Source organism: Cynocephalus volans, chromosome 8 (genome assembly GCF_027409185.1).
Source record: "Cynocephalus volans isolate mCynVol1 chromosome 8, mCynVol1.pri, whole genome shotgun sequence".
Lineage (NCBI taxonomy): Eukaryota > Metazoa > Chordata > Mammalia > Dermoptera > Cynocephalidae > Cynocephalus > Cynocephalus volans.
The window spans coordinates 106,399,637-106,427,545 of NC_084467.1; the positions used below are offsets into that span (position 1 = coordinate 106,399,637).

Sequence of the window (27,909 nt, forward strand, 5' to 3'; positions counted from 1 at the left end):
CCCCAGTGGGATGTGCCATGCCGGCGGAGACCACAGAGGCGGGAGACGAAGCGCAGCCCAGAGCCAGTGAGTGACCACCGAGCAGCAGCCGACGCCTCAGGAAAGCTCGGCACCCGCTAGGGGGGAAGATGAAGGAGATTTGCAGGATCTGTGCCCGGGAGCTGTGTGGAAACCAGCGGCGCTGGATCTTCCACACAGCGTCCAAGCTCAACCTCCAGGTTCTGCTCTCGCACGTCCTGGGCAAGGATGTCTCCCGCGACGGCAAAGCCGAATTTGCTTGCAGCAAGTGCGCTTTCATGCTTGATCGGATTTATAGATTCGACACTGTTATTGCCCGGATCGAAGCCCTTTCTATTGAGCGCTTGCAGAAGCTGCTGCTGGAGAAGGATCGCCTCAAGTTCTGCATTGCCAGTATGTATCGGAAGAATAACGATGACTCTGGCGCGGAGACTAAGGCGGGGAATGGGACAGTTGACATGTCCAGCTTACCAGACGTTAGATACTCTGCACTGCTGCAAGAAGACTTTGCCTATTCAGGATTCGAGTGCTGGGTAGAAAATGAGGATCAGATTCCAGAGCTACATAGCTGCCATGCTTCAGAAGGCCCTGGAAACCGACCCAGGAGATGCCGTGGTTGTGCAGCTTTGCGAGTTGCTGATTCTGACTATGAAGCCATTTGTAAGGTGCCTCGAAAGGTGGCCAGAAGTATCTCCTGTGGCCCTTCTAGCAGGTGGTCTACCAGCATCTGCACTGAAGAACCAGCGTTGTCTGAGGTTGGGCCACCGGACTTAGCAAGCACAAAGGTCCTCCCGGATGGAGAAAGCATGGAGGAAGGGACACCGGGCTCCTCTGTGGAATCTTTGGACGCAAGCGTCCAGGCTAGTCCTCCACAACAGAAAGATGAGGAAACTGAGAGAAGCTCAAAGGAACTTGTAAAGTGTGACTCTTGTTCAGATGAACAGTACCCACAGCACATATGTAATCACAAGCTGGAGCTAGCTCTTAGCATGATTAGAAGTCTCGATTATAAACCCATCCAGAGCCCCCGAGGAAGCAAGCTTCCTATTCCAGTGAAATCCAGCCCACCTGGAGCCAAGTCTGGCCATATAACAGATGGAGTTAGTTCCGGTTTCCTTAATAGGTCTTTGAAATCTATTTACAAGACACCTGTGAGTTATCCCTTGGAGATTTCAGACCTGCAGGAGCTGTGGGATGATCTCTGTGAAGATTATTTGCCACTCCGGGTCCAGGTATACAAAATGGCTACATAATGCCTTTGTGATTATAGCTAGCAGGCCTCAGGCTTCACATGATTTCTGTCAAGGAGGTTAATAATATTGTAGGCTTGAGAAAATTAATCATTAAGCCCGTTTTTGCTGCACCTTGTGCATGTCACATTTAGTAAATGTGATTCACACTCAGCTAATTTGCTTTTCACAATCCTCTTTGTACACTATCTGTTGGCTTTCCCATTAATTATCAAAATTGCATACCTTTTAAGACAAAAGTGTTCCCAATTCACTTTTATCTTATAAAAAGAAGACATTTAATCTCATTTCTCCATTAACTTTTCCTCTTACCTATTTCCCATTTTTTCCCTCATCTTTTCATCTTTTGTTTTTGTTTTTAGACTTTTAGATGTTTTCTCCTATTGGCTTTCTCTAAGTGAGTTAGTTCTCTAGTTCTGCCTGGAGCATTAAGCCTTTCATCCCCAAAGTGCCTCGAAATGATTAGCGTATAGGGTAAAGGTTTGGAGAGAACCTGTTAATCCACCAGTCAAGTATTATAACATCTGGGCAATATTTATTGTAATTAATAGATCATTTGAGGACTAATGATGATTTGTTCATGAAAGAGACTTAGGGACTCAAGTCACTCACAAGAATTGTCACTTCACAGTTTGTCAACTGAGCTCTACTGGCAGATATTTGATATTAAGAAAGTATCCACCCATTATATGATAGGAGAATTTTATCCATTATACTCTTTTGCATTTCTTAATGACTAGGAGATGGCAGTTGTCCTTAATTTTTACTATATATGTCTGCCTAATTAATTTCATACTAACCTTTTAAATTAAGCTATATACTGGTACAGGGACCTGACAGATGCTATTTTGTTTCTATAGCAACAGTAAATGCTGGGTTCAATTAACTTTGTGAAACATTCTGACATGTTCCACTTGATACAAAATCTTTCGTGATACCATTAACAAAAATGGACAAGCTAGGAAGCATTTTTGGAAAGCCTCCTACTGGTCAACATCATTTCAGAAATTTAGAGCTTAAGAACAGGTGAAATTGTTGGTTGTCACATGAAATTTTTGAAAAGTAGTTCTAGTGTATATAAAATTTGTATCACAGTAGGAACTTAAGCAGAATATGGGAGAAAAGTTTTTAAATTTACACAAAATTATCAGAAACAGTACATATGAACGTTATAAAAAAGTAAAAAATCAATGTATTTTCATTTGTATAAAATGTTAGGTATTGTATGCCTAATTGTGTACTTTTTTCTTGCTTCCTTTTCTTTCAATGGAGCCTCACAGCTAAATTTGGGCTTTATAGTAGTTCTGTGACCAGACACAGATGTTACAAATTAAACATAGTGTTTTCATATTAGGATCTAAAAGTAGTTTGGGCAGGGTGAGTGAGAAGTAAGCCCTTTTACCCTCTCAAATATGGTCAATATTGTAGAAAGATAAAGACTTAGAAAATTATCAGCAAAACAAGTTTTTTCTTTGTATTTAATTAAAAATACTGTACGTACCATCTTTTGGTGCCTGGACTCAGCAAAATTTGGAGTTGGGAAGGATTTTGAAGATCATCTCATATAATCTCTCAATTTACAAAGATGGAAAGCTCAGTTTAAATAGCTTAACCCATGCAGAGCCAAAGATTCTTGATCATTCTTAGCCAAGACCGTTTAATTCTATACATTAAGCCACATTGCCCGTTGTACATCAATTTATGTACTTATTTTAAAACAAGAGTCCTCTTTCTGTAATCTAAGCATTCCACAAGGATTCTTTAGGGATTCTGTGAAGAATATTGTCATCCGAATGAACACATATAAACTATGTTACGTAATTGTATCTTTAGGTCAAGTCCCTTTACTTCACTAAATTTGAACATTAGAGCTTTAAAATAGTAGCATATGACCTTTCTGCTGTCTCTTGGCTTACATTCTTTACTGTTTCTAGAAGAATAAAACAATGGAAGGAGGAAGAAAACATTCAGCTTCAAGAAATGTGGCATTTAATTACTATGCCATTTTCTCCAATAATTTAAGATGTGGGGGGGAAAGAGAAAGATAAATTGGGCTCACAGTGTTTGTAAATAAAATATGTATTTTGGACACCTGATCTGTTCAAGTTTGGTTGACTTTTAAGCTGCTTAAAGGGTGTCGTGCTTTATGGCAAAACCAGAGCTAGGTGGGACAAAGGCAGACTGGTTTTTGTCTTATTTCTCTGAACAAATGTGGAAAGAATAAAAATAATGTAAATTCTTTTTGGTGTTCTTTTTTTAGTTTGTAGAAAGAAAAAAAAATGAAAGAAACATTTTGCTTCAGTTGCTACAGATATGAAGAAAACCTCTTATCTAGACAGAAAATTTGTTCATGAAATTGTACAGTACAATCTCATGTAAGGTCATTTTGATTCCTTTGTTTAATCCTCCACTTACCCCATTGTATACACTATGAAATGTCAACAACAGGATCTCCTGATTGCTTTTCTTCTTCCTTTTTTTTTATCTTTCTCTCTCTACTTTCTTCCTTTCTTTCTTATATTAAAGAAAAACAACAGTGTAGTTCTCCTGCTTACTGATTTTCTGATATTATGCAAAGTGAATTATTTGCCTTCTACAGAATTTATGCCTGAAGACACAAGGCTATTCAGATATCTAAAGAAAGGTTTGAAGCCTTATTCTAGCTGGTAATTTCCTTCTTTATTATCTGGCCGTGAACTAGAAAAGCCATGATAAGAGGGGTGTGGTCCCTTCTTAGTAAACAGCAATTCTGAGAGCTCTGGCCCATGTGTAATTTCCCTCTATTTAAATTCAAAGAGCAGGAGATCTTCACTTCAAGTCTTGCAATGCCAAGGTCTGCTCCTTTGTGCCTGTGGTAAATTTATCCCATTCATAGCTTAGCTATATTAAGCAGATCAAGCCCTTTTGGAAGGTCCTTTAGATGCTGGTCAAAGATTAGGTCTTTAATTTTTATGCTAGTTGATGGTTCTTGTCTGTCTCCTGTTATTAACAATAGGGTAGAAAATTACAACAATTTGAGATCTATGACTCACTATTGTGAGGACTGGGAAGTCCAAGAAAAATGCTGTTAACCAAGATCTAAATAACTGCCTTTTAGCTCAGTAACTGCCTTTCTGTCTTATATTATGCAACACCAGGTCTGGAAGCAATTCTCCTTTCTGATACTGGAAGGCATTTGTCGTAATTGAGTCAAAAATGACTTAATTTAAAATTATATTATTACAACACAATTTTAGCAAATGATAGTCTGGAGAGTAACAGTGATTCTACCAAATCAAGTATTACTGATTGCACACTCCATACATTCTGAATAGGAGAGATTGGTTTATGTACTAGATACTTGACAAAAATTCATTATGGCTTGTTGACTCAGTGGAACTTGCAAAGTGCTCTTTTGGCAGGCTGTTATCTGAAGGGACGTTTTTCTGAGATGTAAAATAATAAATTAGTATGAATAAAGAAGACACAAACATCTTCCAGCCATTAGATCAGTATATTACATTTATAGAATTAAGGGTTTTTTATGATTATTTATGCCAAGATGGATTTAGATGAGATCCAGATTCATTATGTACTTTCTTGTGGCATTCTTTGGCTTTAAAGTTGCCGTTCATATATGCATATGGAGAGGGGGAGAGCGTGAGCTAGAGTGTTTTATTTCTAAGAGCCACTGAAGGATTAGAACATTGGAATGGGAATTAGGAGACAGGCCTCTTGTTTTTATTGTTCTTGCTGGTTCATTAAACAAAAACTTTTGATGCCTATGATATTCCTGGCATTATGATAGGCAGTGGGTTTATAGAAATGAAAATTACATTACCAACTTGAGTTGAATTGGATCCTTTTCCTGGTTTCCTGTGTAACCTTGGACAAATTGCTTACCTTCTCTAAGTTTCCATACCCTTGTATGTAAATAAAATAGGATTGGATCAGATAGGTAGTTTATAAAGTTTCCTCCACAATTCTAAGATTCTTTGGTTTAAAGTGAATAAATATGACCACCTTCCCTGTCATTTTAAACTTGAAGCTATTTTCTTTAATTCTGTTTAAATTTCAAAAATATATATTATTGTTGTTTTACATTGAGGAAGTAAGAAACCAAGTTTAAAGAGAATGTTTTATCATTAAATAAATGATTAATTTGTCAGTTAGAATTGTTGTAAATATCTGTTAAAATAATTACTTCTCCCATGGTGTGATGTAATCCACATTGCTTCAAGGGAAGGCTCTTTGTTATACCCACAACAAAAAATATCTCATAATTTTTCTCGGAGTCATTATCCTTGCTTCTTTTCTTTTTCTTCCTCTCCCACCGTCCAGTCCAACAGCAAATCCTTTTAAAACGTATCCCAAGTTCATCTCTTTATCTCCCCTTTCATTGCTATCACTATAATCCACGTCACTATTATTTTTCACTTACACCACTGCAGTAGACTACTATCTGGTCTCTCTGCTTCTACTAGTAGGAGCTCCACAACAATCCATTCACCACAGACCAGTTAGGATCTTTTGAAAATTTAAATATGGTTGCTTTTCTTTTAACACTGCAGTTCATTCTCATTTTAATTAGAATGAAATACAGCTTCATGAACTCCCCTGTATAGAAGCTACATATCGCCTGGTGTTTACCTACCTTTCCACACCATCATGTGTTACTCCTTTGCCCGTTATGTTCTAGTCCTGTACTATCCAGTAAGCTAGCCACTGGCCTTGTCAGCATTTGAAATATGGCTAGTCTGCATTGAGATGTGCTGTGAGTATAAACTATACCTTAAATTTCAAAGATTTAGTATGAAAAAATTATGTAAAGTAGCTCTTTAATAATTTTTATATTGATTAAATATAATATCTTGGATATACTGTGCTAAATATTTTATTAAAATTAAGTTCACCTACTTTTTACTTTATTCAATAAAATTACTAGAAAGTTAAAAATTAAGTACATGGCTCACATTCTATTTTTATTGGAAAGTACTACTCTAGCCCAGACTCATATTGCATTAGCTGTTCCCTCTGCCTGGATTGTTGTTCTGCTAACTTAACCACCAACTCTCTATCCTGCTTTCCTATTATACTGCATAGGGCTTGTCACTATCTGATATTTTGTATATTTCCTTGTTTCTTTATTATGTAGCTCCTCACTCCAGCCCTTTCAAAATATTTTTCAAGAGAGCAGGGACTTTGTCCTGTACAGTACAAAACAGTGCCTAGCACATAATCAGTACTCAACAGATACATGTTGAGTGAGTGAATGAATGGAATTAATTAATGCCATACTGGTAACTGATATTAGCAGTAGGTATAACAAAGTCCAGTGGGTCAGTTTCACTCTTATTTCTGTCTAAATAAGCAGTGAGGTCTATATTCTAGAGGATGATGTCAGAAGTCTAGGTTCATTTATGAGATACTCTACCAACTTGTCAGAGCCTTTGTGATTATGTTCGTTTCCTCTCATTTATCTATTTATAATTGAGAATATTTCTTGACAACTCTCTCTCATGTTCTTGCCTTTTAGAATTTTGAGATTTTGACTTACCAAATAATATAGAAGAAAAAAAATTGGGCTTCAAGCTGTTCAGATAAGGCTATGGGCTTATAAACAGTGTAACAAAATATCCAGATTTGTCTAGGTAGTCCCAGGTTATGCCTAGTGTTCTGACATAATTAATAATTGCACACTTTCAATTCTTAAAAGCATAATGCATTATATGGTCACTCAGCTTATAAAGATATTGGTATTGGAAGTCAGCATTTTGTATTAGCTCTACACTATCATCTTTTGTTCCTTCTACCTAGAATGTCCTTCCTTATCCACAGTTGACACCTGTGAAGAGCCTATACCTCTTTTTAGATCCAGGATAAATTTTGTCTCTTCCAAGAAGCTTTTCCTGTACTTCGTGTTGAAATGAATGTTTTTCTCTGTATTTTTATGACATGACTACCTCCTCAGTAGACTAAGACCCGTTGGAGCCAGAATCCTACATTAGTCAGCATTGTATTCCCCACAGTGCCTCACATGATGCTTTGCATATGATAGCATTTAGTAGATGTAAGAATAGTTGGTAAATAGCACAGAAAGAATAGAAAAGATTTTTCTTCTGTAGTTTTTGTACTTCCAGTCAGTTGCTTGGCAGAAGGGATTTAAAGAAGGTAAGCTATACCTCCATTGCCTGGAAAGTGGTAACCAAATTTTGAAAGTGTGAGGGGAAAGAAAAAATGGATAGCAGTTGCCTTTTTTCTCTTACTGGATTTATATTCCTAATTGGAGTGGAAGGGGCTGTGTAAGGGGGAGATGGAGTTTAATGCCACAGTGAATAAAGTTTTATTTTAACATCCTTAGCTCATAATGATTATTAGGTATAGTTCAATATGGTTATCTGAGTCTGATCGAATGTCCCATATATAAATAATACATTTTTTTCTCCTGAATCTTTTTAGTGAATTTATATTTCTATAAAACATACCTCCTTCCCAGACCATTATGGATTATTTATTCAGTCATATGCTATAAACTTACCTTTAAGTAGGTGTATGTATTTAAAAATTATTTAAATTTTTTTCTCATTATTTTGTAATAATTTTTATAGAGATGTTGTGTTGTAAGAGAAGTACAAGTAACTCCCATATACCCTTTACCCAGACTTACCAGGTGCTAATATTCTGCCACATTTGCTTCCTCACTCTTACTCTCCGTATGTGCACATTATTGTTTTTATTCTTGAACCATTTGAGAATTAGTTGCAGGTATTGTACTCCTTTGCCCTGAGTACTTCAGTGTGTATTTCCTAAGGACAAGGACAAGGAAATCTCTTAACATTACTGCAGCACAATTCCCAAATTTAGGAAATTTGGTATTGATAAAATATTATTATCTAATATATATAGTCTATATTCAAAATCTGCCAATTTTTCCAATAATGTGAACAAGCACGTTGTAAGAAAGGTAATTGGAATGTAACGTTTCTTCTGTTAGGAATGTTGTATATTTGATCAATGTGCTTTTTCAATTCCCTGGTTAAAAATAGGGTGAAGATAATATTTGGTCATTGTAAGCATTTTCTTTTTTAAACCTGCCCCCCCTCTCTTTAAACTCTGAATTATTTGCTTTAACTGAATATGTAGTGTTTGTGTGAGTTGGTAGGGAAAAGTGGGAGGGAGCTAGTTAGGATGGAAGTGAATCACTGCTCTTAATGAGGAAGGGGACTGTGTTCAGGAGTTCATATTAATAACTCATGCAACAACTCTGGTTTTCCATATCTCTGGCAAAAGATGCCACAGACATTTGAAGATAAAAATAAAATTTATTGTTGACAGTGTTTAATTCAACTTGCTTGTCTTGCTGCTGCTTTCTAGCCCATGACTGAAGAGGTTCTCAAACAACAAAAGCTCAATTCAGATGAGACCACTATATCTCAGCAGTCTGTATCCGACTCCCACTTGGTAGAACTCCAGGAAAAAATCCACCACACAGAAGCCACCAACAAGGTATGACAAATACTATGCCTTTGGAGATCACAGGGTTTTCCTGAGGATGTGACTGAGTAGGATGGGGGGTATGAATACTCTTGGTGCTCTAGGGAGAATTTCATTTAAAAGTGTAGTTCTCCCTTTATTTCTCATCAGGGTTTTAGCTTGTTTTGCACAGATCACAGTTTATGGTACCTTTTAGGTGCAGGCAGTCTTTAACTGTAAAAGGCACTGAGACAGGTTTGTACTTTTGATTTTAGCTTAATTTGTCATCCCTTTATAGCCCATGGGTTTTAATATCTGCTTAGAAGAAAATTGCCACAATTTGGGATGCTGAGCTTCTGACCTGGTTATGCTCCTGTCCTATACTAGAAAACAGAAGCTCCTTGGTCTTTGTGTAAGGAATCCACAGACCCATGTGAACAAGTGCCTAGTATGGCTGCAATCACAGAGAAAGCACAGTGCATGAGAATTGAGGCAGTTGAGTATTGAAGGAAGTATTTCATCTTTCCTGCTACTTTCTTTTGCTGATTGACTTAGGACTTTAATGGTAGTGACCATTAAATGTTTTTATGTGTGAAAAAATAACAAGGTAATATTCCCTAAGAAATCCTTTAAACCCTAGATTTGAGGAAAGATTGATTGCATTTGAGGTTAAAAGAAGTCACTGACCTAAAAAACTGTTTTTCTTTGCTGAATTCAGATTCTTCAAGAGAAACTTAATGAAATGAGTTGTGAACTAAAGTTTGCTCAGGAGTTGTCTCAGAAGCAAGATGGTACAATTCAAAGTCTCAAGGAAAGTCTGAAAAGCAGGGACAGTGAGGTAAAGTATTTAGCAATCTAGCATCTGTGAGCAAACAATTTGTCCCATCAAAGTAGACAAGTATTTGATATTTTGTAGAAAGGGATATTATCAGACTAACAAATCTTAGCCTGGGGAAATTGCAGCTTAACCTAAATCAGTATTTTGGAACAGTCCTGTTACTGAAATCTGTACAGGTGAGATAATGGAGTTTATATTTAGTTTACTAACATGTTTGGTATTCCCTCTTTCATTTTCAGACTGAGGAGTTGTACCAGGTGATCGAAGGTCAAAATGACACAATGGTAAAGCTTCGAGAAATGCTGCACCAAAGCCAGCTTGGACAACTTCACGTATGTGGGATCACATAGGACAGGAGGAGAGACTCCAGTTGGGAATGTGCCATTCTTGGTTACAGTCTTGATTTTTTTCTTCATAGTCTTCTCAGGTGCTCAGTGCTTGCCCTCCTTGTGATTATGATTTTACCCTCTTTTCAGAGTTCAGAGAGTACCTCCCCAGCTCAGCAACAGGTGGCTCTGCTTGATCTTCAGAGTGCTTTATTCTGCAGCCAGCTTGAAATACAGAAGCTCCAGAGGGTGGTACAACAGAAAGAACGCCAACTGGCTGATGCCAAACGATGTGTGCAGTTTGTAGAGGCTGCAGCACATGAGCGGGAACAGCAGAAAGAGGCTTCTTGGAAACATAACCGGGTAAACCATTAACCATTTTGTCCTAAATGCTGACTTTACCCTGATAACTTTTTAGCAGGACAGTTTATGTTGAACCCTTGGGTTACTTGCTTAATCTAAGTAATTGAGTTCAACATTTGTTGCCGTTGTACCAGGTGCCAGATACAATTCGCCCCCCCCTCCTTGAGATTTTGCTTTCCATGGTTTCACTTATCCATGGTCAACTGTGGTCTGAAAATATTGAGATATTGTGAGAGAGAGAGAGAGAGACCGCATTCATATAACTTTTATTACAGTATATTTTTATAATTGTTCTATTTTATTATAGTTATTGTTAATTTCTTACTGTGCCTAGTTTATAAATTAAACTTTATCATAAGTATGTATGTGTAGGAGAAAACAAAGTATATATAGCGTTTGGTACTATCCATGGTTTCAGGCATCCACTGGAGTTTTGGAACATATCCCCCACAGATGAGGAAGGACTACTGTATTGGGCTGTGTCGTGGAAGTAGAAGGGTCAATATAACAGGATCCTTCCTCTTAAGTTACGTATAGTTTAGTGTGAGAGACAGTCACATAAAGAGAATTTCAATGTGATAAATACTGAAGAGGAGGAATGTATGGCTTCCTGTAGGAATAACTACGAAGGGCAGAGGAAAGGAGTCAGGGAAAGCTTCATGAAGGAGAAGATATTTGAGGTTATTCTTGAAGGATGGGTAGAAGTCAGCTGGACAGAAAAGGGGGAAGAACAACAATTAGCCATGTATTATTTTTAAAAAGTAAAATACATAATTCTTAAATGATTCCTTTATCTTGTTAGCTTAGAGCACATGCTATCTTTTTGTAAAAACTTTAAGATTTAAAAGATCATTTTTGTGCTCTCCTTTCTTGGGCTATTTAACACTTAGATGTAAAAGTATAGTTTTTGAAGGCTCTCCCTGGTTTAGTAGTTTGGAGATTAAATATTAGCCCTGAATTTCCTTTCAAAATATTGAAACTTCAGATGTCTTGGCAAGGTCGGGGATAGTGGAGGGATGAGGGTGGAAATAATTCTTAACTTTTGTTCTTTACCTAAAGGAATCATTTTCCCGAGTTTTGTATAGTTGATGAGTATGTGTTTTGGGGGTTGCCTAAAATAACAGATGGTTTAAAGATTACTGATTTTATTATTAGAAAAATATCATACATGGCAAATTAAAAAGGATGAGTGATCGTCTTCATGAGTTCTTTAGAAAAGAGGATTGTAGAAATATGCTGTTCTTGGGCTTATTGTAAAATAAAGGATCCAGGTTTACAGTGGGACAGAGTCCTGCTTAGTAGTTATATAGATCTATATTTTTTAAATCAAAAAATAGATATTGGACTATAATATCAAATTTGCTTTCTACCCCCATCTGTAATATTCACTCTTTGCCAGGTCCTATTTGATTCATGTAAAATATTTCTAAAGCAATTTTAAGAATGGCACTTTCTGCTACTTTATATTTCATTCTATATCCCTTGAAAAATTTAAGGCCTCTGTGTTTAATGACCTTATGAGAGTTTTAGATTGCTTTTAAAAAAGAACATGTTTAATTCAGGAATTGCGAAAAGCCTTGCAGCAGCTACAAGGAGAATTGCAGAATAAGAGTCAACAGCTTCGTATGTTGGAGGCTGAAAAATACAATGAGATTCGAACACAGGAGCAAACTGTTCAGCACCTAAATCATAGTCTGAATCACAAAGAGCAGGTACTTCAGGTGAGTTTACCTGATATTCAAGGAATACTGGGCTCAGAGACCACTGAAATTCTTGTTCATATAATTTCAAGGTAGTAATCCACCTGTGTTGATTACCTGCTACATGTAGAATATTGAGAGGTAGGAATCAGGAGGATTTAAAATAAATAGAAAATACAGTCCATGAGTCAAGATGCTAACCAGTAAGTATAAGAAACAATACATATAGACCTGAAAGACTTCACTGGTAAATATTCAACAAGTAGTTTCTAAGCACCTCTGAGTCAGACACTATGCTAGGTGTTGGGGTGACAGAGATTTTGCCGTTGCACTCAGTGTAGTAGGTGAAGACATCTGTACAGAAACTTCCTCAGAGTAATTTAGATAGTAGAATGAAAGTTTTAGGAAAAATGGGGTACTAAGAGTGATCAGTTCTACTACCTAGTCTAAGTTTCAGTCACAGTGAATCCTTTATATTTCAGTGAGCGTACAATTTTTTTCGTAGTATGCGTATGTTGTACATAAATTTTTTCTCTGACAGTTATACCCCCACTACCTCTTCACTTGAGAAATCCTAGTCCTTTTAAGATTCACTGCAAATATTACTTCGTTTGTGAGTTTTTTACTGACACCTTCAGGCAGAGTTAGGCAATGCGTCCTATGGTCCCCTAGTTGCTAGCTACAGGTGTGCAGAATGGTTAACAATTTATGCATTGTGTATGTTGTATGTTGCAGGATAGTTAAGAATTTACATGTCCATTACCTCTGCTAAATTTCTTCCCCCTGCAGAGAGTAACTATATTTTGTTTTTTTATCCTGAATAACAAATTGCTTGACAATGATGAGAAATTCAGTTAATATTGAATACGTAAATAAAGGAAAATATTCTTTGGTCTTATTAGGAACTTCAGGAGCTCCTACAGTATCGAGATAACTCAGACAAAACCCTTGAAGCAAATGAAATGTTGCTTGAGAAACTTCGGCAGCGAATACAAGATAAAGCTGTTGCTCTAGAGGTATGTATCATAATTTTGTTCACTATGCTATTGATTATTCTATCTACATAGGTATTATAGAAATTTGTGTCTACTTAATTTGCTGCTTTTGGGATTTGGTTTCCTATTCCTTTATATTTTACATCTTTTTGAATAAGGGTGATCAGGATAGTGAATCCTATGGAGCTTTAGGAGCCTTACTTTCCTTGCAGCGGGCTATAGATGAAAAGTTCTCTGCTCTAGAAGAAAAAGAAAAAGAAATGCGTCATCTTCGTCTTTCTGTGAGAGAGCGAGATCATGACCTGGAGAGACTGCGTGGTATCCTCTCCTCCAATGAAGCTACCATGCAAGTAAGAACAAAGTCTGTCATTGACTGGATATTCCTCTTCCACTGGTATTCTAAACTGGAAGCATCAGCCACTACCATCATTTTCTGAAAACTGGGGTATTTGCTTTATAAGGAAAAAAAAAATACAAAAACAAACAAAAATAGCAGTCACTAGTTCCATCATTGTAGATTAGAAAGTGAGAAGTTTTAGCACTTCTGCTGCCTTTTATATTATGAGCTTTGTGGAGAAAGGCAGTGAATAGTGGTTTCTGTTTACATAGTTCTAACTTATTTTTAACCCATGTATATATATATATTTACCCCCACGTTCCACACACACTTTCACATAGGCATAGCCAGGGTGCAACTATTATATTAATATTATATACATGTTAAAATTTCATACATGTCCATGTATTGCCATAATTAGAACATTTGTTTATTAAGATTTACTGTGGGCTTTTTTTTTTTGCATATTTAATTAAGAGCTTATGTATCTCTCTGCCACTTTGCCACTTTTTAAAGAAGTCGTTCACTTTTTTATAATGTAGTGTACTTCCTCCAAAATACTTCATTTTATCATGTACTTTATATTTCTCTCTTCACAAACTAGAGTTTCTGAAAACAACAAATAGATTGGTGTGGCATTGCTAGACACTAAGTTGTTTCCTCTGCAAAAAAGTTGATAGGCGATAACTTGGGAGATAATTTAAAAGTGGATCTAATTACTTGTTTATCCTGAGGAGTGTGGGGTGACCCTTTGACTTATGGTTGCTCTCTTCATGACTGTAGAGTATGGAGAGTCTCCTGAGGGCCAAAGGCCTGGAAGTGGAACAGTTATCTACTACCTGTCAAAACCTCCAGTGGCTGAAAGAAGAAATGGAAGCCAAATTTAGCCACTGGCAAAAGGAACAAGAGAGTATCATTCAGCAGTTACAGACATCTCTGCATGACAGGAACAAAGAAGTAGAGGCAAGACTTCAGATAACTTAAAGGCCGTTGGTTTAGTGATTACATAATTTCAGCCTTGGATTAGGGCTCTTGAGGTCTGAAAGGCCAGTGACCTCAAGTCTTTAATTCCATTCTGTGCCTGGGCAAGTCATTGACTTTCACTGGGACTTTTTTTGCACTCCTATAAACTTAAGATGACAATTTTCTTTCTCAAAGAAGTTAGGTGAGAATTAATGAGATCTAAAAAATACATCTACAATACAATAACTGACCTTTATTAGTTATAGTACTCATTCTGGGTCAGGTAGTGTTTTAAGAGCTTAATGGATATTAACCTATTGAATCTTTTCATAAGTCTATGAGGGAAATACATCCCTGTTCAACAGATAGGGAAACAGACTTCTGTAGTTAAGTAACTTGTCTAGGGTGACATAGCTAATAAGTAGCACAGCCAGTATTCAAGTCAGGCATATGGCTCCACAGTTTTAACCACAATGTACTGTCTTTCAGTATAGAAGTAGGAACTGCATCACCATGCTCACAATACAATGTTCCTTTTCAGCTTATCATTTTTGTTCTTGTCCTATAAAGTTACACTGGGGAGAAAATAAATAAATGAACTAAGCATTCATTTATTCTCATCTAACGTTAATTGTCATGTTCCCTGAGCAAATAGGGAAACGACTTATTTCAGAAAACAAGATGTAAGTTGCCACTATAGGTATTTTCTGTATTGTTAGTGTCATTCACTGAATATATATTAACAGCCTTCTGTGTGCCAGGCCTGTGCTAGATCTGGGGAAACAAAAGTGAGTAAAACAGGATGCTTAATGTCAAGAATCTCACAGCTCTTTCTTCTGTGATAGATTCTTATAAGCCCTTTGATATGTAGTAGAGGGAATTCTTTCCTCTGGAAACTTACACTGTCCCTTGTGTATTAGGATCTTAGTGCAAGATTGCTCTGTAAACTTGGACCAGGGCAGAATGAGATAGCTGAGGAGCTGTGCCAGCGTCTACAACGAAAAGAAAGGATGCTGCAGGACCTTCTCAGTGATCGAAACAAACAAGCTGTGGAACATGAAATGGAGATTCAGAGTCTGCTTCAGTCTGTGAGCACCAGGGAGCAAGAGAGTCAAGTAAGAACTAATGCACAGACCAGAAAAGTATCAGTGCATTTACAGTCTACAAATAGGAAGCATTTGAGCCTTATAACGTGTATATTTATATCATTTTGTAGTCAAATCTGTTTCTTTCCTTCAGTTTATTAATTAGAATACAGTTTTACATCAACCATCAAAGTATGAATTATTTGGACATTTTGCTTTTGGAAGGGTGCATAAATAGTACATGTGTCCATTAAGTACATTACATATATTTTCTTTTCCTTAATGCTCTGATCATTTTGAGAGAAAGGAGTATGGGGTTCTGGAGTGTTTTGATTTTGATTTTGAATAATCAAGACTTGAGTGATATTTTGCATTTCCAGTCAAGGAAAAAAACGTACACTTAACATATTTAAAACAAATGGGAAAACGTAAATTCAACATATTTTCTCTTAATGCTTGTAAAATCTGAGTTATTTTAAAGGGAAGAAAAGATTGTATTTTTCAAAGGCCATGATGAGAATAGATAATCTCATAATAATGTGGGGTATATTAATCTCAAAATAACGGTACATAACTACTTCAGAATTAAATTCCTAGTTTTTCCTTATTTCCACATATGTTTCTCCTCAAGGCTAAAGGTTGCTAGTTGACTTGTGCTTCAGGGATGAGTTGCTCAGAATCCCCCTATTCAGTTTTTAGAGGAAGCTAGATTCTTACTTGCCCATGTTATTTGACCATAACATTTTCTAATGCTTTCTTATGGGATGGTTGTATTCCATTCTTCTAATTTTCAGGCCCACTGAAGTAATACACATTTTGTTAGCAACGTATTGCCATGTGCTTCAGAAATTGCTTCTAGAATAGACCTAACAAAATCATTGTGAATTATATCAGTCTGGCAAGAAGCTGACAAATCTTTTTTTTTCTTTTTAACCTCTTTGTCATTTGAAAGAATTAGTTTCATTATACCTCAAAAAGAAGTATTATACACTGCAGGCAGTAAAATAATGGAACCTTAGGAGAAGATAGAAATCATTAAGAGATTTTCAACTCAAAAAGAATAATTGTTGTATTCTGTTAGATCTGCTTCTCAAATTTTATATGCAAAAGAAGCACCTGAATAGTTTTTTAAAAACATAGATTCCTGCGCTCGCCTCTCCTAGAGATAGAAATTAGGAGGTATAGGTGAGACTGAGAATTTGCATTTCTAACAAGCTTCCAGGTGATGATAGTGATGTTGCTGCTTCATGGACCACACTTAGAGGAGCATTGCTAAAAACAGCACTACTTGAAAAAGAGTGCTTAGCTAGATAGATCACAGGATATATCTTGTATGTTATTTATTGTGTTTTTTCCCATAACTTTCACAAAGCTTTGTATTAAGGCACATTAATAATATATTGATCCCTTTAAAATGGTTATGTCCAAATCTCCAAAGAACCCAAATTTTACTTACTGAAATTGGAGGTTTTTTAATTTTGTTTCTCTTAGAAATTATGACAAGGGCTCTGCTTCTCATTTAAAACAATAGTATTTCTCCCCAGAGACAGTCGGTGCTATGATATAACTACTATTGTTCTGATTCATCATCTTATACTCCCAGTAATTTCAGTATTAATTTATTATCTCCAGGTTTTCTGATTAAATGCAGACTTTCTATGCAATAATGGTGACAAATAATATTCTAGATATTTCCCTTATTGTGTCATCATCTTAGAAACTGTGGGATTTGAAATGAAATAAATTAGATTTGGTGATTTTGGGGTTCAGATTCCCCTGATCATGTGGTCTGATAAGAACATTTATTGTATAATTGATTCATTCAATAAATAATGTATTGAGTGCCTACTATGTGCTAGACACTACTCTTGGTTTTTGAGATTCAGCACTAAATAAGTTGCCCTCAGGAAATTTACATTCCAGTTGGGGTAGGGAAAGAGAATAAAGAGATATATCAGATAATGTTAAATGCCTTGGAAAAATAATAAGCACAGCAAGGGGAATATTGTAGAGAGGAGATTGCCTATTTTTTAAAAAAATTTTTTCCAGCTTTATTGAGGTATAATTTACAAAAGTTGTATATATTCAGGGTGTACAATATGATGCTTTGATATACATATGCTTTGTGAAATGATTGCCACAGTCAAATTAATTAACACATCTATCATCACACATAGTTGCCATTTTGTGTGTATGTGGTGAGGACACTTAAGATCTACTACCTCAGCAAATTTCAAGTAAACAATGCAGCATTATTAACTACGGTCACCATGCTGTATATTAGAGCCCCAAAACATATTTATTTCATACAACTGAAAGTTTGTACCCTTTGACAAATGAGATTGCTGTTTTAGATAAGAAGGCCAGTCTGATAAGGTTACATTTGGCAAAGACCTGAAGGAAGCAAACTACACGAATATTTGGGTGAAGAGCAATCCAGGCTGAAGGAATAGCTATCCCGGAGTAAAGGAAAACATCTGTTATCCTAACTCAAACCAGAATCTTAACACCTTAGCCTGATAAAGTTCTAGCAGAACCTATTTCAGATTCTCATCTGTGATAGATGGTGTTATATTCAGTTTTTTTTTTTTCAATATTCTGCCTATGAGAGACTTTCTTTTCACTCACTTGAGTATGTTTTTCTCTGTAAACTGAAAGCTAGGAAACTATTTCTTAGGGCCCCTTTGGCTTTTTATAAATGGTTGGCTTTGAAGACATTAAACCAGAGTACAATTACTAGAATATCTTTCTAATATTATTTCTGATTTCCTCTTTCTAGGCTGCTGCAGAGAAGATGGTACACTCCCTAATGGAAAGAAATTCAGAGTTACAGGCCCTGCGCCAATATTTAGGAGGGAAAGACTTCATGATGTCCCAAGCACACATCTCTAACCAACAAGCTGAAGTTACCTCCAACGGCCCTCCTCTTGTAGAGCAGACTGATCAAGTAAGAACTATAGACTTGTGTAGATATTCATGCTGACAGCATTTCCTTTTTACTTTTGACGTGTAAGTTTGATAATTTTAATGCTAAATTGTGTGAGAATATTCCCTGTCCTGTCATTGATTATAGTTCTTGCATCTTTCTAAATCCTCCAACTCTTTCAATTTTTAGAGTTCAATACAAATACCCTCCAGAGATGGTAGCACTTCACTGACTGCCAAAGAGGATGCCAGCATACCCAGGTCCACATTGGGTAAGCATCAAATTTCATTTCATGAAGGGACCTTCTGTTTTTCCTTCCTGTTTCTTTGTATTAATAGGTTTGGCCAAGACTCTCTTTCTTTTCCTATCTTAATGGAAAAAAAAAGTTTGGACTCTCCTGAAAAGCTGAAGACATGTCTATTTCAGGAAGAACTGCCCTTACCTTTTGTTGAATTGAGGTTATAGCTCTGGATTCACAGTTTGGCCCAGAGAAACGCATTCTAATTCTCCTTTTCAAGTAGCTTTGAAGGGATTCAGAAATTTAGGAAACAGTACTTCCAAATCTACACAGCTGGACCATGGAACTGACACCTTCTCTTGGGTATCTTTCAAGGCTGTGGCTTCTCACTATAACTTGACATCACCTATATTAAAATGTCGGGAGGGCTAAGCAGTATACATTGAGTTATTTGCCAAGCTCAGCCCCATCTATGGGATGGTTATAGGCCTTGAACTGCCTAAAGACAACAGAATTCTATACATGATGCAAGCAAAACTAAAATGAATACATTAGATTGGAGCCTGACTTTTACAGAGCAAAAGGTTACTATTTAGGGTAGCTTCAAGGAAGATATTACCCAGGTATTTCCAGAAGTAGGGACTTTGTGTCAATGTTATAGTGTAGGGGATTAGAGAATTCCATACAAAAGTCTTGCAAGTAGTCATTCTCTAGTAGGAAAACTTTCTGCTAGTTGAAGAGTAAAGAGTGCTGTGTTTATTTTACTCCCTATTTGCCTTTTTAAAAATATACTTTTCGCCACGTTTTTATTTTGGAAATTTCAAACCTACAGACAAGTAGCAAAAATAATATAGTGAAAACCCATATATATTTTTATTAAGATTCACCAGTTAACATTTTGCCACATTTGCCTTATTTCTTTCTATGTACACACACATATAAAGATATGTTTTTCTTAACCATTGGAGAATTTCTTATAGACATTATGACACTTAATCCCTAAGTACTTCAGTGAGTATTTCCTAAGAACAAGAGCATTCTTCTACATATCTACAATATAATGATCACACTCAGGAAGTTTAACCTAGTATACAGTCTATGTTCAGAGCTCTTTTTGTCACAGTAGTGTTCTCTATACTTTTTTTTCCCTCATCAGGGGTCATGCACTGTGCTTAGTTGTCATGTCTCTTTAGTCTCCTTTAATCTAGAACAGTTTTCTAGCTTTTATTTTCTTTTGTGACATTGGCATTTTTGAAGAATCTAGGCCAGCTAATGTTTCTCTGTTTAGCTCTGATTGTTTCCTCATGGTTAGATTCAAGTTGAACATTGTTGGCAAAGATACTATATGGGTGACATCTTAGTGCATCACATCAGTGCATGATAATCAGTTTGTATCATCCTTGGTGATGTTAAGTATAGTTATTTGGTTAGGTTTGTATCTGCCAGGTCTCTCCATTATAAAGGTTCATTTTTCCCTTTGCAATCAGTAAATGATCTGCTGGCTGGTCTTGAGAAATTGACAGTTCTGTTTCCTAACAGTCATTAATGCAGTGGTTTTAGCATCCTTTGAGCCTTACCTGAACCAACTGTTGCATTGGTAGTTTGAAAAAGTGATTTTCTGTTTCTGGTATTTCTTCTTTATTTATTAACAGGTATTCTTTTATAAAGAAGAGCTGTCTTCCACCTATCTCCCCAATTGATTTGTTTGTTTGTATCAGTATGGATTTTTTTTAAAAAAAATCATTGTATTACCCATTTCTGTCATTATTTCATCTGATGCCCAAATTATCCCAGATTTGGCCAGTGGGAGGGAGCTGGGCAAAGGACAAGCTGTTCCTTTGTCCTTTTTCTATTTCTCCATCAGTTTTTGAGCACTTCCATAGTTTCTTTCACAGTAAGGTGTTGTGATCCCCTTTTATTTTACCTGCCTCAGCCCTGAAGCCTTACGCCCAGGGGCTACCTGGTTCATTTTAGTGGGTGATGGCATTTAGCAACTAAGATCTGGGTACAAGCTGTATTCATTGTCACATGGACATTATTTGCTTCTAGGCCCTTGTGTTAGTCTGTTTATTGTCACCAATAATAGAATTCCTGAAGGTGGATAGTTTATAAAGAAATAAGATTTATTTCTTATAGTTTTGGTTGCTGAGAAGTCCATGGTTCAGAGGACACATCTGATGAGGGCCTTCTTGGTAGGGAGTTTCTAGAGTCCCAGGGTGTCACAGGGTGACCCAGGGTGTCACATGGTGAGGAGGGAGAAGAGTGTTTTTACGTGCTCACTGCTCTCCTTTAAAGCCACCAGTCCACACTCATGATAACTCATTAAACCATTAACCCATTACTCCATGAATGGATTAATTCATTCGTAACACATAGTCCTCATGATCCAGTCACCTCTTAAAGGTCTCAGCTTTCAACACTGCCATATTGGGAATGAAGCTTCCAACATGAGCTTTGGAGGGGACAAATGTTCAACCCATAACAGCCCTTTTAAGTGAACAGAGCTAACATTGAATTTTTTTAAAAAAGTATGTGTGTATATGAATGAGGATTTGATACTTATTCCTCTAATTCCAATGTAACAACACAGGTTCTTTCTTTCTCTCATTTGTATTTGTATTTCCCTTCTCCCAACACTGAGAGACCTGTTACCTGTAACTTTAGCATATTTCAAAATATTTACACGTTTGCACAATACTATAATATGTGAAACTAGCTTCAGAATTACTACATGAATACCACTGTCAACAATAAATCTATTAAGTAATGTTTAAGATTTTTTTTGTAGTTCTTTTTATCCTTAGGATATTTCCCACAGAGGTTATGCAGTTAAAGTACTGAGTTCAAAACTTATTTGGATTAATTTTAATTTTTTTTTTTTTTTTTTTCCGGATTGCCAGTATGAGTCCAAACCCTTGACCTTAGTGTTGAGAACACCACACTAACCAACTGAGCTAACCGGCCAGCCTTGATTAATTTTTTTATTACCTTCTGGGTGGTTATATTATCTGTTTGCTATATAGGTTCATTTATTTATGTAAGTATTCAGTTTTAGGCCTTTTCTCCCCCATTATTGTCAAACTAACTTACACATTAAAAATTAAACGTTAACACAGCTCAAAACTCAAATATACGGAAAGGTATTTTCGGAAGTCCCATCTATTTTCCTATTTCCCTTCTCTCCTGTTTCCACTCATCTCCTGAAGGTAACCAATTTCATTTCTAGGTTATCCTTCCTGTGTATCTTTTTGCAAAAATAAGTCAATGAATTGTATGTGTATATGTGATGTGTATGTATGTTTTTATTTCGCCCTTTTCCTAATTAAAAAAAATATTAAATTAGATGTATTCTTTTTCATCTAGCTTGTTTTACTTAACATTTTCAAAATCACTCCATATAAGTTTATAAAGATCTTCCTTTTTTTTTTTTTTAACAGCTGTACATGGTACTCACTTGTGCGAATGTACTATAGTTTATTCACTCTTTCTTTTATAGCATGTAGGCTGATTGTAGTATTTGGCTATTACAAATAATCCTGCAAAGAACAGTCTGTGCTTCTATATATTATTTTATTGTTGGAATGTGTCCTCAGAGTAAATTCCACAGAAATGAGGCAGCAGAGATTATGTTATGTTAATACTGACTAAAACTAGCACTATGTATTCATTTTAGGAGACTTGGACACAGTTGCAGGTCTGGAAAAAGAACTGAGTAATGCCAAAGAGGAACTTGAACTCATGGCTAAAAAAGAAAGAGAAAGTCAGGTGAGTTTTCTAGTCAAGCCAAATTTCTAAATTCCTTTCTTTTTTTTTCAAAATAGTTTATATTTAAAAGAGTACAATTACCCAATTATAATATCTGAGTCCAAATGCAAGGTATACCTTTTTTCTTTTTGGAGAAAAAGATAAATTGCTTTATATGTACATTATCTTGACAAGATGCTCTTGTTTTTACAATGTGGACTATTAAAACTTTTTAAGTACTGAAACAGCACAGCTTTCTCTACCCATTGCTAACTGGAATAAATAATTTGTAAAGCACTTGTGAAAAAAGGAAGTGCTAGATAATTGCTGCTTAGAATTATGACATCAGACCCATGAAATTAGTTTTAGAAATGTGAAATGAGAAATTTGAGTATGATCAGTGTTTACTGAGTACTCATTCATTATATGCAATGCACTGTGCTAGGTACTTAAATTAGCACTAATGCTCACTACTCTATACAAAATAAATTGTATTTGCCTTATTTTACAGATGAAGAAACTGAAACACTGATTTTTTTAACACAGGGGTATGGAATAGTCCTGTAATTGATAAATGCCAAAGCTAAGATTCAAACACAAGTCTTTTGTGACTCCAGATACTCCCTAGAAGTCATTTCCTGGAGCAAGTAATTTTTTCCACCTTATGCTTTAACTCTTTCTAGCAAAAGAATTTTCATCAATATTCTTAGATGAGTCCTGTCAGCCTTACAGAATCCCTTCCCGTCTGCCTTCCCTGTATAGGCAATTGCATGTCCAGCTATGACATAGAAGAAATATTAGGGTCACAGCACAGAGTTATAGACTAAAACTAAAAACTTATTATATTATTGTGGCATCTATTTTAGAAGATCAGTTAGTGGCATAGTTTCCTAAATTAAGTTTAGCTAGCTAGTCTGTATAGCTCCTCAGTTTTGTTCTACCTCTTTGTCATAATGAGATCTGTAATATAAAACTTGTATTTATATTTGTGATGGAATTATCTTATTGTACCTCTTGATTTAATTACCATATCTCTTTTCAAACAGATTCATGTTATAACTAACTCAGTTAGTTTCGAGGATATGAAAGTGTGTGGGATCTTAAAAATACCAGTTTTAAAAATCCCCTACTTCCTCCTCTCCCTTTTTTTTGGTTCTGCCTTAGCCATTATCTGATTGTTCATGTCAGATATTTTAGTTTCCACTTAGTATTCCTGTTTTTCTTATGTATACCAAATGCAGAGTAATGATACTTTTTGGTTTTGTCCTGTTTTCAGGATCATAAAATTGTAATGCCTGTGAATGGATATTTTGAGTGAGTGATATTTAGTTTTTCTTACCTTTACGTATCCTTAATCAACTACTCACCTCTAAGTCCAATGCCATATATATTCATTATCACATTCTCTCTGATATTAGGTATTTACCAAAAGCCATGTAGATTTTCCCATATTTCTAAACATTCCTCCCACTGTCTTGAGATAGTAGTAGGAAGAGGAAGAATAGTAGTTACCATTCACAGATTCCCTGCTATGTGTCAGGCACTTAAAATACATTTTTTCTGATTCTCATGTAGCCCTGAAAACAGTAGATATTAGTCCCATTTTACAGATGAGGAAACAGTCTCAGTTTAAATCCCTTGTCAAGGAGATTATGCTGGGATTTGAAATTCATGTCTGACTGCAGACCTTTATCATACTTCAGTAATGTTTTCCTTATGTTTTCCTTTTTCCTCAATGGAACAAATAACCTGGATATGTAATGACAGAGGTCTCTGAAGAAGGCCCAATAAATAGCACCCCTTTTTTCCATACCCAAGATCTGAACAAATTGAGAAATAAAACAAAGTAGTGGCAAATAGTTTGATATTTTATCAACTTTATGACAAAGGCTTAGGTAGAGAACTTAATGCAGGAGCTAAGTCGTCCTGCTAGCCAATGCCCAGAATTAGATAGACTTAGCTACCCAGTCACAGGCAGCAGTGGGCCTAGGCAGGCCTGGTGGTGGTGGGGAAGAGCCTGCCCTTGGGAAAGCAGTAGTGAAAACAGGCTTCCTGCTGGCAGCTGTTTCCCAAGCAGAGGAAGGGTGGAGCTTATTCAAGCATGCCTGGTTTATTCTTACATTAGTACTATTAAGATAATTTCTACTTGAGTGGGGCTGAGTGAGTAAAAGGGTGGGGAATGGCCAGGGGTTACAATACTGAGCTCCTTCAATGCGGAAGGAAATGTTAGGAGAAGCATTTTCTTCTGATATTCCACAGTAGTAGCCCAGAACCATCAAATAACTTAGTTATTAAACTGATAAGAACAGATACTACACTTGATCTTAGCCAAAAGGCCGAGAAGCGATGCGATCAAATAACTTTGTATAGTTATAAATCATCATGAGCCCACACAATGATACTGTGAGCATTGATGGAATTAGAAGATACATAAGTAAAATTTTTTTTCTGGTGGCTGGCCAGCATGGCATAAGTAAAGTTTTTATTGCTTATAACATAAATTTTATGTGTTTAAGGAAAGAGGTGCTGCTTTCTTTTACGTGTCACACCTAGTTTTTTGAATTATCTTAAAATACTTATTAAAAAGGTTTACTTAAAATCATTTGCCATTACCATAAAAGCTATATGGAATGGCAGTATTTGTAGGAAAGACATTGTAGCCTAATGGCTCTCAGTCTGCTTCCCTGAGTTCACGTTCTGAATTTCAAATAAGTTTCTTAATTTTCTTAGCCTCAATTACTTCATCTGTACATTGAGTAGTAGAAGTCATTTCACCTTTAAATTGAAGAGTAGTTATCCTATAAGATTTTTGTGAGGATTCATTCATTCATTTATTCATCAGATATATGGGTTCCTTCTCTAAGCAAGGTGTAGTACTGGGGATGAGATAGTAAACAGAATCAACAAGGTGCCTGGTGCTATGTAATTAATTTCTAGTGAGGAGATATAGACAGTAAACAAACAAATAATATCATTATTATAAATTATAATTACAGATAATAATAAGTAATATTAGAAAAACAATGAAAAGTAACATGAATGGGGGCCTCCTTGGATAGGGTTGCCAAAGAAGGCTCCTTTGAACAGATGACCATGTAAGGTGGGACCTAAGGATGGCAAAGAAGCAGCCTGGGAAAGGTATTTCAGGTATAGGAAGTAACAGGTGTACAGGCCCTGAGTCCAGAGAAAGTCTGATGTTCCTAGAGCAGAAGAAGTCTAGAGTGCCTAAGAGTCATGAGTAAGGAGTAAAATGGAAGATATTGAAGTGGGAGAAGTAGGCAGGAGCCAGATCACTAGGTTTGTTAAAAAGGTTAAATCATGCAGTGCATTTCTTATAATGCCTGAGACATAGTAAACACCCCCTAAATGCTAGCAGCTATGGTTATTACCATGATTTTTAACGGACTTTGTCATAATCAAATATTTCTGTCATTTTTCTGGTGAGGAAACATAGAGGGTACAACACTGAAAGTTGAGATCATGCAGTGCTAACTGTTGGTAAGATTTCTTCATAGTTGATGGTGTGTTTTTCCATCAGGAGACATGTAATGTTTGGTTATCTGTTGTGATGTTAGCAGTTGTGTTACTACTTGATGCTTTATCCATTAAGGGTTACAAAAGGAGATACTCTAATTCTGTCATTTTTTATCTATTAGCCAAAGTACTTACATAAAGAAAAACTTTAGTCTTGCTTCTGCTAATGGTGACCAACTTTTTAAGCATCATAATAAATTCATTAATTAAATGAATTTGATGTGTTTTATGGTGTTAACTAAAGTGGAGGATATCATTAAAAACCACTATTACATCTTCCCATAAAACATCCTTTGGTACCGCACTGTGTGGTTTATTGATTTGATCGAGTAGAGCCTTATTCATGTTCTAGTTTTCTCTTGCAATACTGGCTGATAGTGATAGGATGTGGAAAAGTATTTGCCTCAGTGTTAAAATGTAAATGTGACACATATTGTTTTCTCTGGCCATTAACTTCAGGATTTTTTCTCTTCACAGATGGAACTTTCTGCTCTACAGTCTATGATGGCTGTGCAAGAAGAAGAGCTACAGGTGCAAGCTGCCGATATGGAGTCCCTGACCAGGAACATACAAATTAAAGAAGACCTCATAAAGGTCTCTCAAAGCTTTTTAAAGACGATTGGAAATGTTTGCAGCTCAGAATACCTGTAGGGCATCTTCAAACAGTATTTGAATACATTGAGTTCCTCCTCCCATGCTTATCAGTATTTCACTTGAAAGTATAGCAGACTAATCAAGAGTGTTTGTTTTCTTGCTCTTCTGTTGAATAGAATTTTTATTACTATTTTAATATCTTTGTTTATTTTTTAACTTCTAGGACCTGCAAATGCAACTGGTTGATCCTGAAGATGTACCAGCTATGGAGCGCCTGACCCAAGAAGTCTTACTTCTTCGGGAAAAGGTTGCTTCAGTAGAATCCCAGAATCAAGAAGTTTCAGGAAACCGAAGACAACAGGTAAGTTATTGGACTACAAATTTTATTTCTTTTTACTGTGAAATAAACAATGGAAAAGTTGTCAGTCTCAAATAGTTACGAAGGGATCAGTTGATGATATTTCATAGAGAATCTGTGCTCTAAAGTTTCCTACTGTGGTCAGTAGTAGCCATAGATGTGTCTTTCTGACACGAGTAGTTCTGAGAGAAGCAGAAGTTCTTTTTGGACACATAGCGTCAGTTATCGCTCACTCTCATCATAAGTCACCTCCCTCTTAACTGAATCCTTCTTATTTGCATCTAACCATGTTCAGATCTCTCCTATTTAAAAAAGAAAAGAAACCTTGCCTCTGCCCCAAATTCCTTTGTAGCTACTACCCCGTGTCTAACCTTTCTTCAGTGCGAAGCTTTTCAGAAAGACTTACTTGCCTACACTTCCTGTCTCCATTATCATCTCACTAACTACTCATCTCACTCCAATCTGGCTTTTAACTCTACCTTAGATGCATCTAAGGATGTACATTATCGTAGGTCATCATCTTTATAGCACTTGTTACAGCTCACAGTGACACGTGTCTGTGGTTGATGAATGTCTTCTCCCCACACTTGATAGAAAATTTTTTCCCAGAAACAGAGACTGTCACATAGAAGGTGCTAAATAAATATCTATTGAATGAATGAAGAATACTAATAAGTCCTTTCACCTGTCCTTTTTTTCTCTCTCACCTCTTTTTCCTAGTCTCTATCCTACAGTTCTGGCTTTTTCTTCTTGCTCCCATGTTTTAATTCTGTCTTACAGGGTTTCAAAGGTAAAACATTAGTGAATTTGTCATTGATTTGAAAACTGTAAAATACTGTAAAAAGCTTAAGTAATAAGATAGTGGGCATTTTTAGTCATAGTAACTGTTGATACATTCTTTTTGTCACTTTCTCAAGATTAACTGTGGCTTCATGTCTCACTTTTCCATTTGCATATTGCTTTTCTCTTCTGTCCTCAGTTGCTACTGATGCTAGAAGGACTGGTGGATGAACGGAGTCGGCTTAATGAGGCCTTACAAGCAGAGAGACAGCTCTATAGCAGTCTGGTGAAGTTCCATGCCCATCCAGAGAGGTAAGAGAGTGACTCTTTTTCCTTTTATTGTTTAATTTTTAAATTTTTATTTAATTTTTATTCCATTTAATCCTTTTATTCTTCATTAAGTGCAGA

At 36.2% G+C, this 27,909-nt stretch overlaps 1 protein-coding gene and 1 pseudogene across 18 annotated transcripts in view; one reads left to right on the plus strand and one right to left on the minus strand.

The window, feature by feature from the left end:
• PDE4DIP (phosphodiesterase 4D interacting protein) overlaps positions 1-27,909 on the plus strand; it is a 181,160-nt gene that overhangs the window by 93,020 nt on the left and 60,231 nt on the right. For 12 of the 18 annotated variants that reach the window (XM_063106525.1, XM_063106518.1, XM_063106508.1 and 9 more), the window contains exons 9-23: positions 8,622-8,753; positions 9,439-9,558; positions 9,798-9,890; positions 10,035-10,247; positions 11,810-11,968; positions 12,850-12,963; positions 13,101-13,292; positions 14,063-14,242; positions 15,163-15,357; positions 18,107-18,274; positions 18,443-18,524; positions 22,165-22,256; positions 26,247-26,363; positions 26,587-26,724; positions 27,701-27,813. In XM_063106525.1, the coding sequence (XP_062962595.1) occupies positions 8,622-8,753; positions 9,439-9,558; positions 9,798-9,890; positions 10,035-10,247; positions 11,810-11,968; positions 12,850-12,963; positions 13,101-13,292; positions 14,063-14,242; positions 15,163-15,357; positions 18,107-18,274; positions 18,443-18,524; positions 22,165-22,256; positions 26,247-26,363; positions 26,587-26,724; positions 27,701-27,813 (2,108 nt within the window). The remainder of the gene's footprint in view (positions 1-8,621; positions 8,754-9,438; positions 9,559-9,797; positions 9,891-10,034; positions 10,248-11,809; positions 11,969-12,849; positions 12,964-13,100; positions 13,293-14,062; positions 14,243-15,162; positions 15,358-18,106; positions 18,275-18,442; positions 18,525-22,164; positions 22,257-26,246; positions 26,364-26,586; positions 26,725-27,700; positions 27,814-27,909) is intronic. The other 6 variants (XM_063106511.1, XM_063106523.1, XM_063106517.1 and 3 more) reach the window with 1 other exon arrangement.
• LOC134385443 (U2 spliceosomal RNA) lies at positions 24,457-24,583 on the minus strand (annotated as a pseudogene).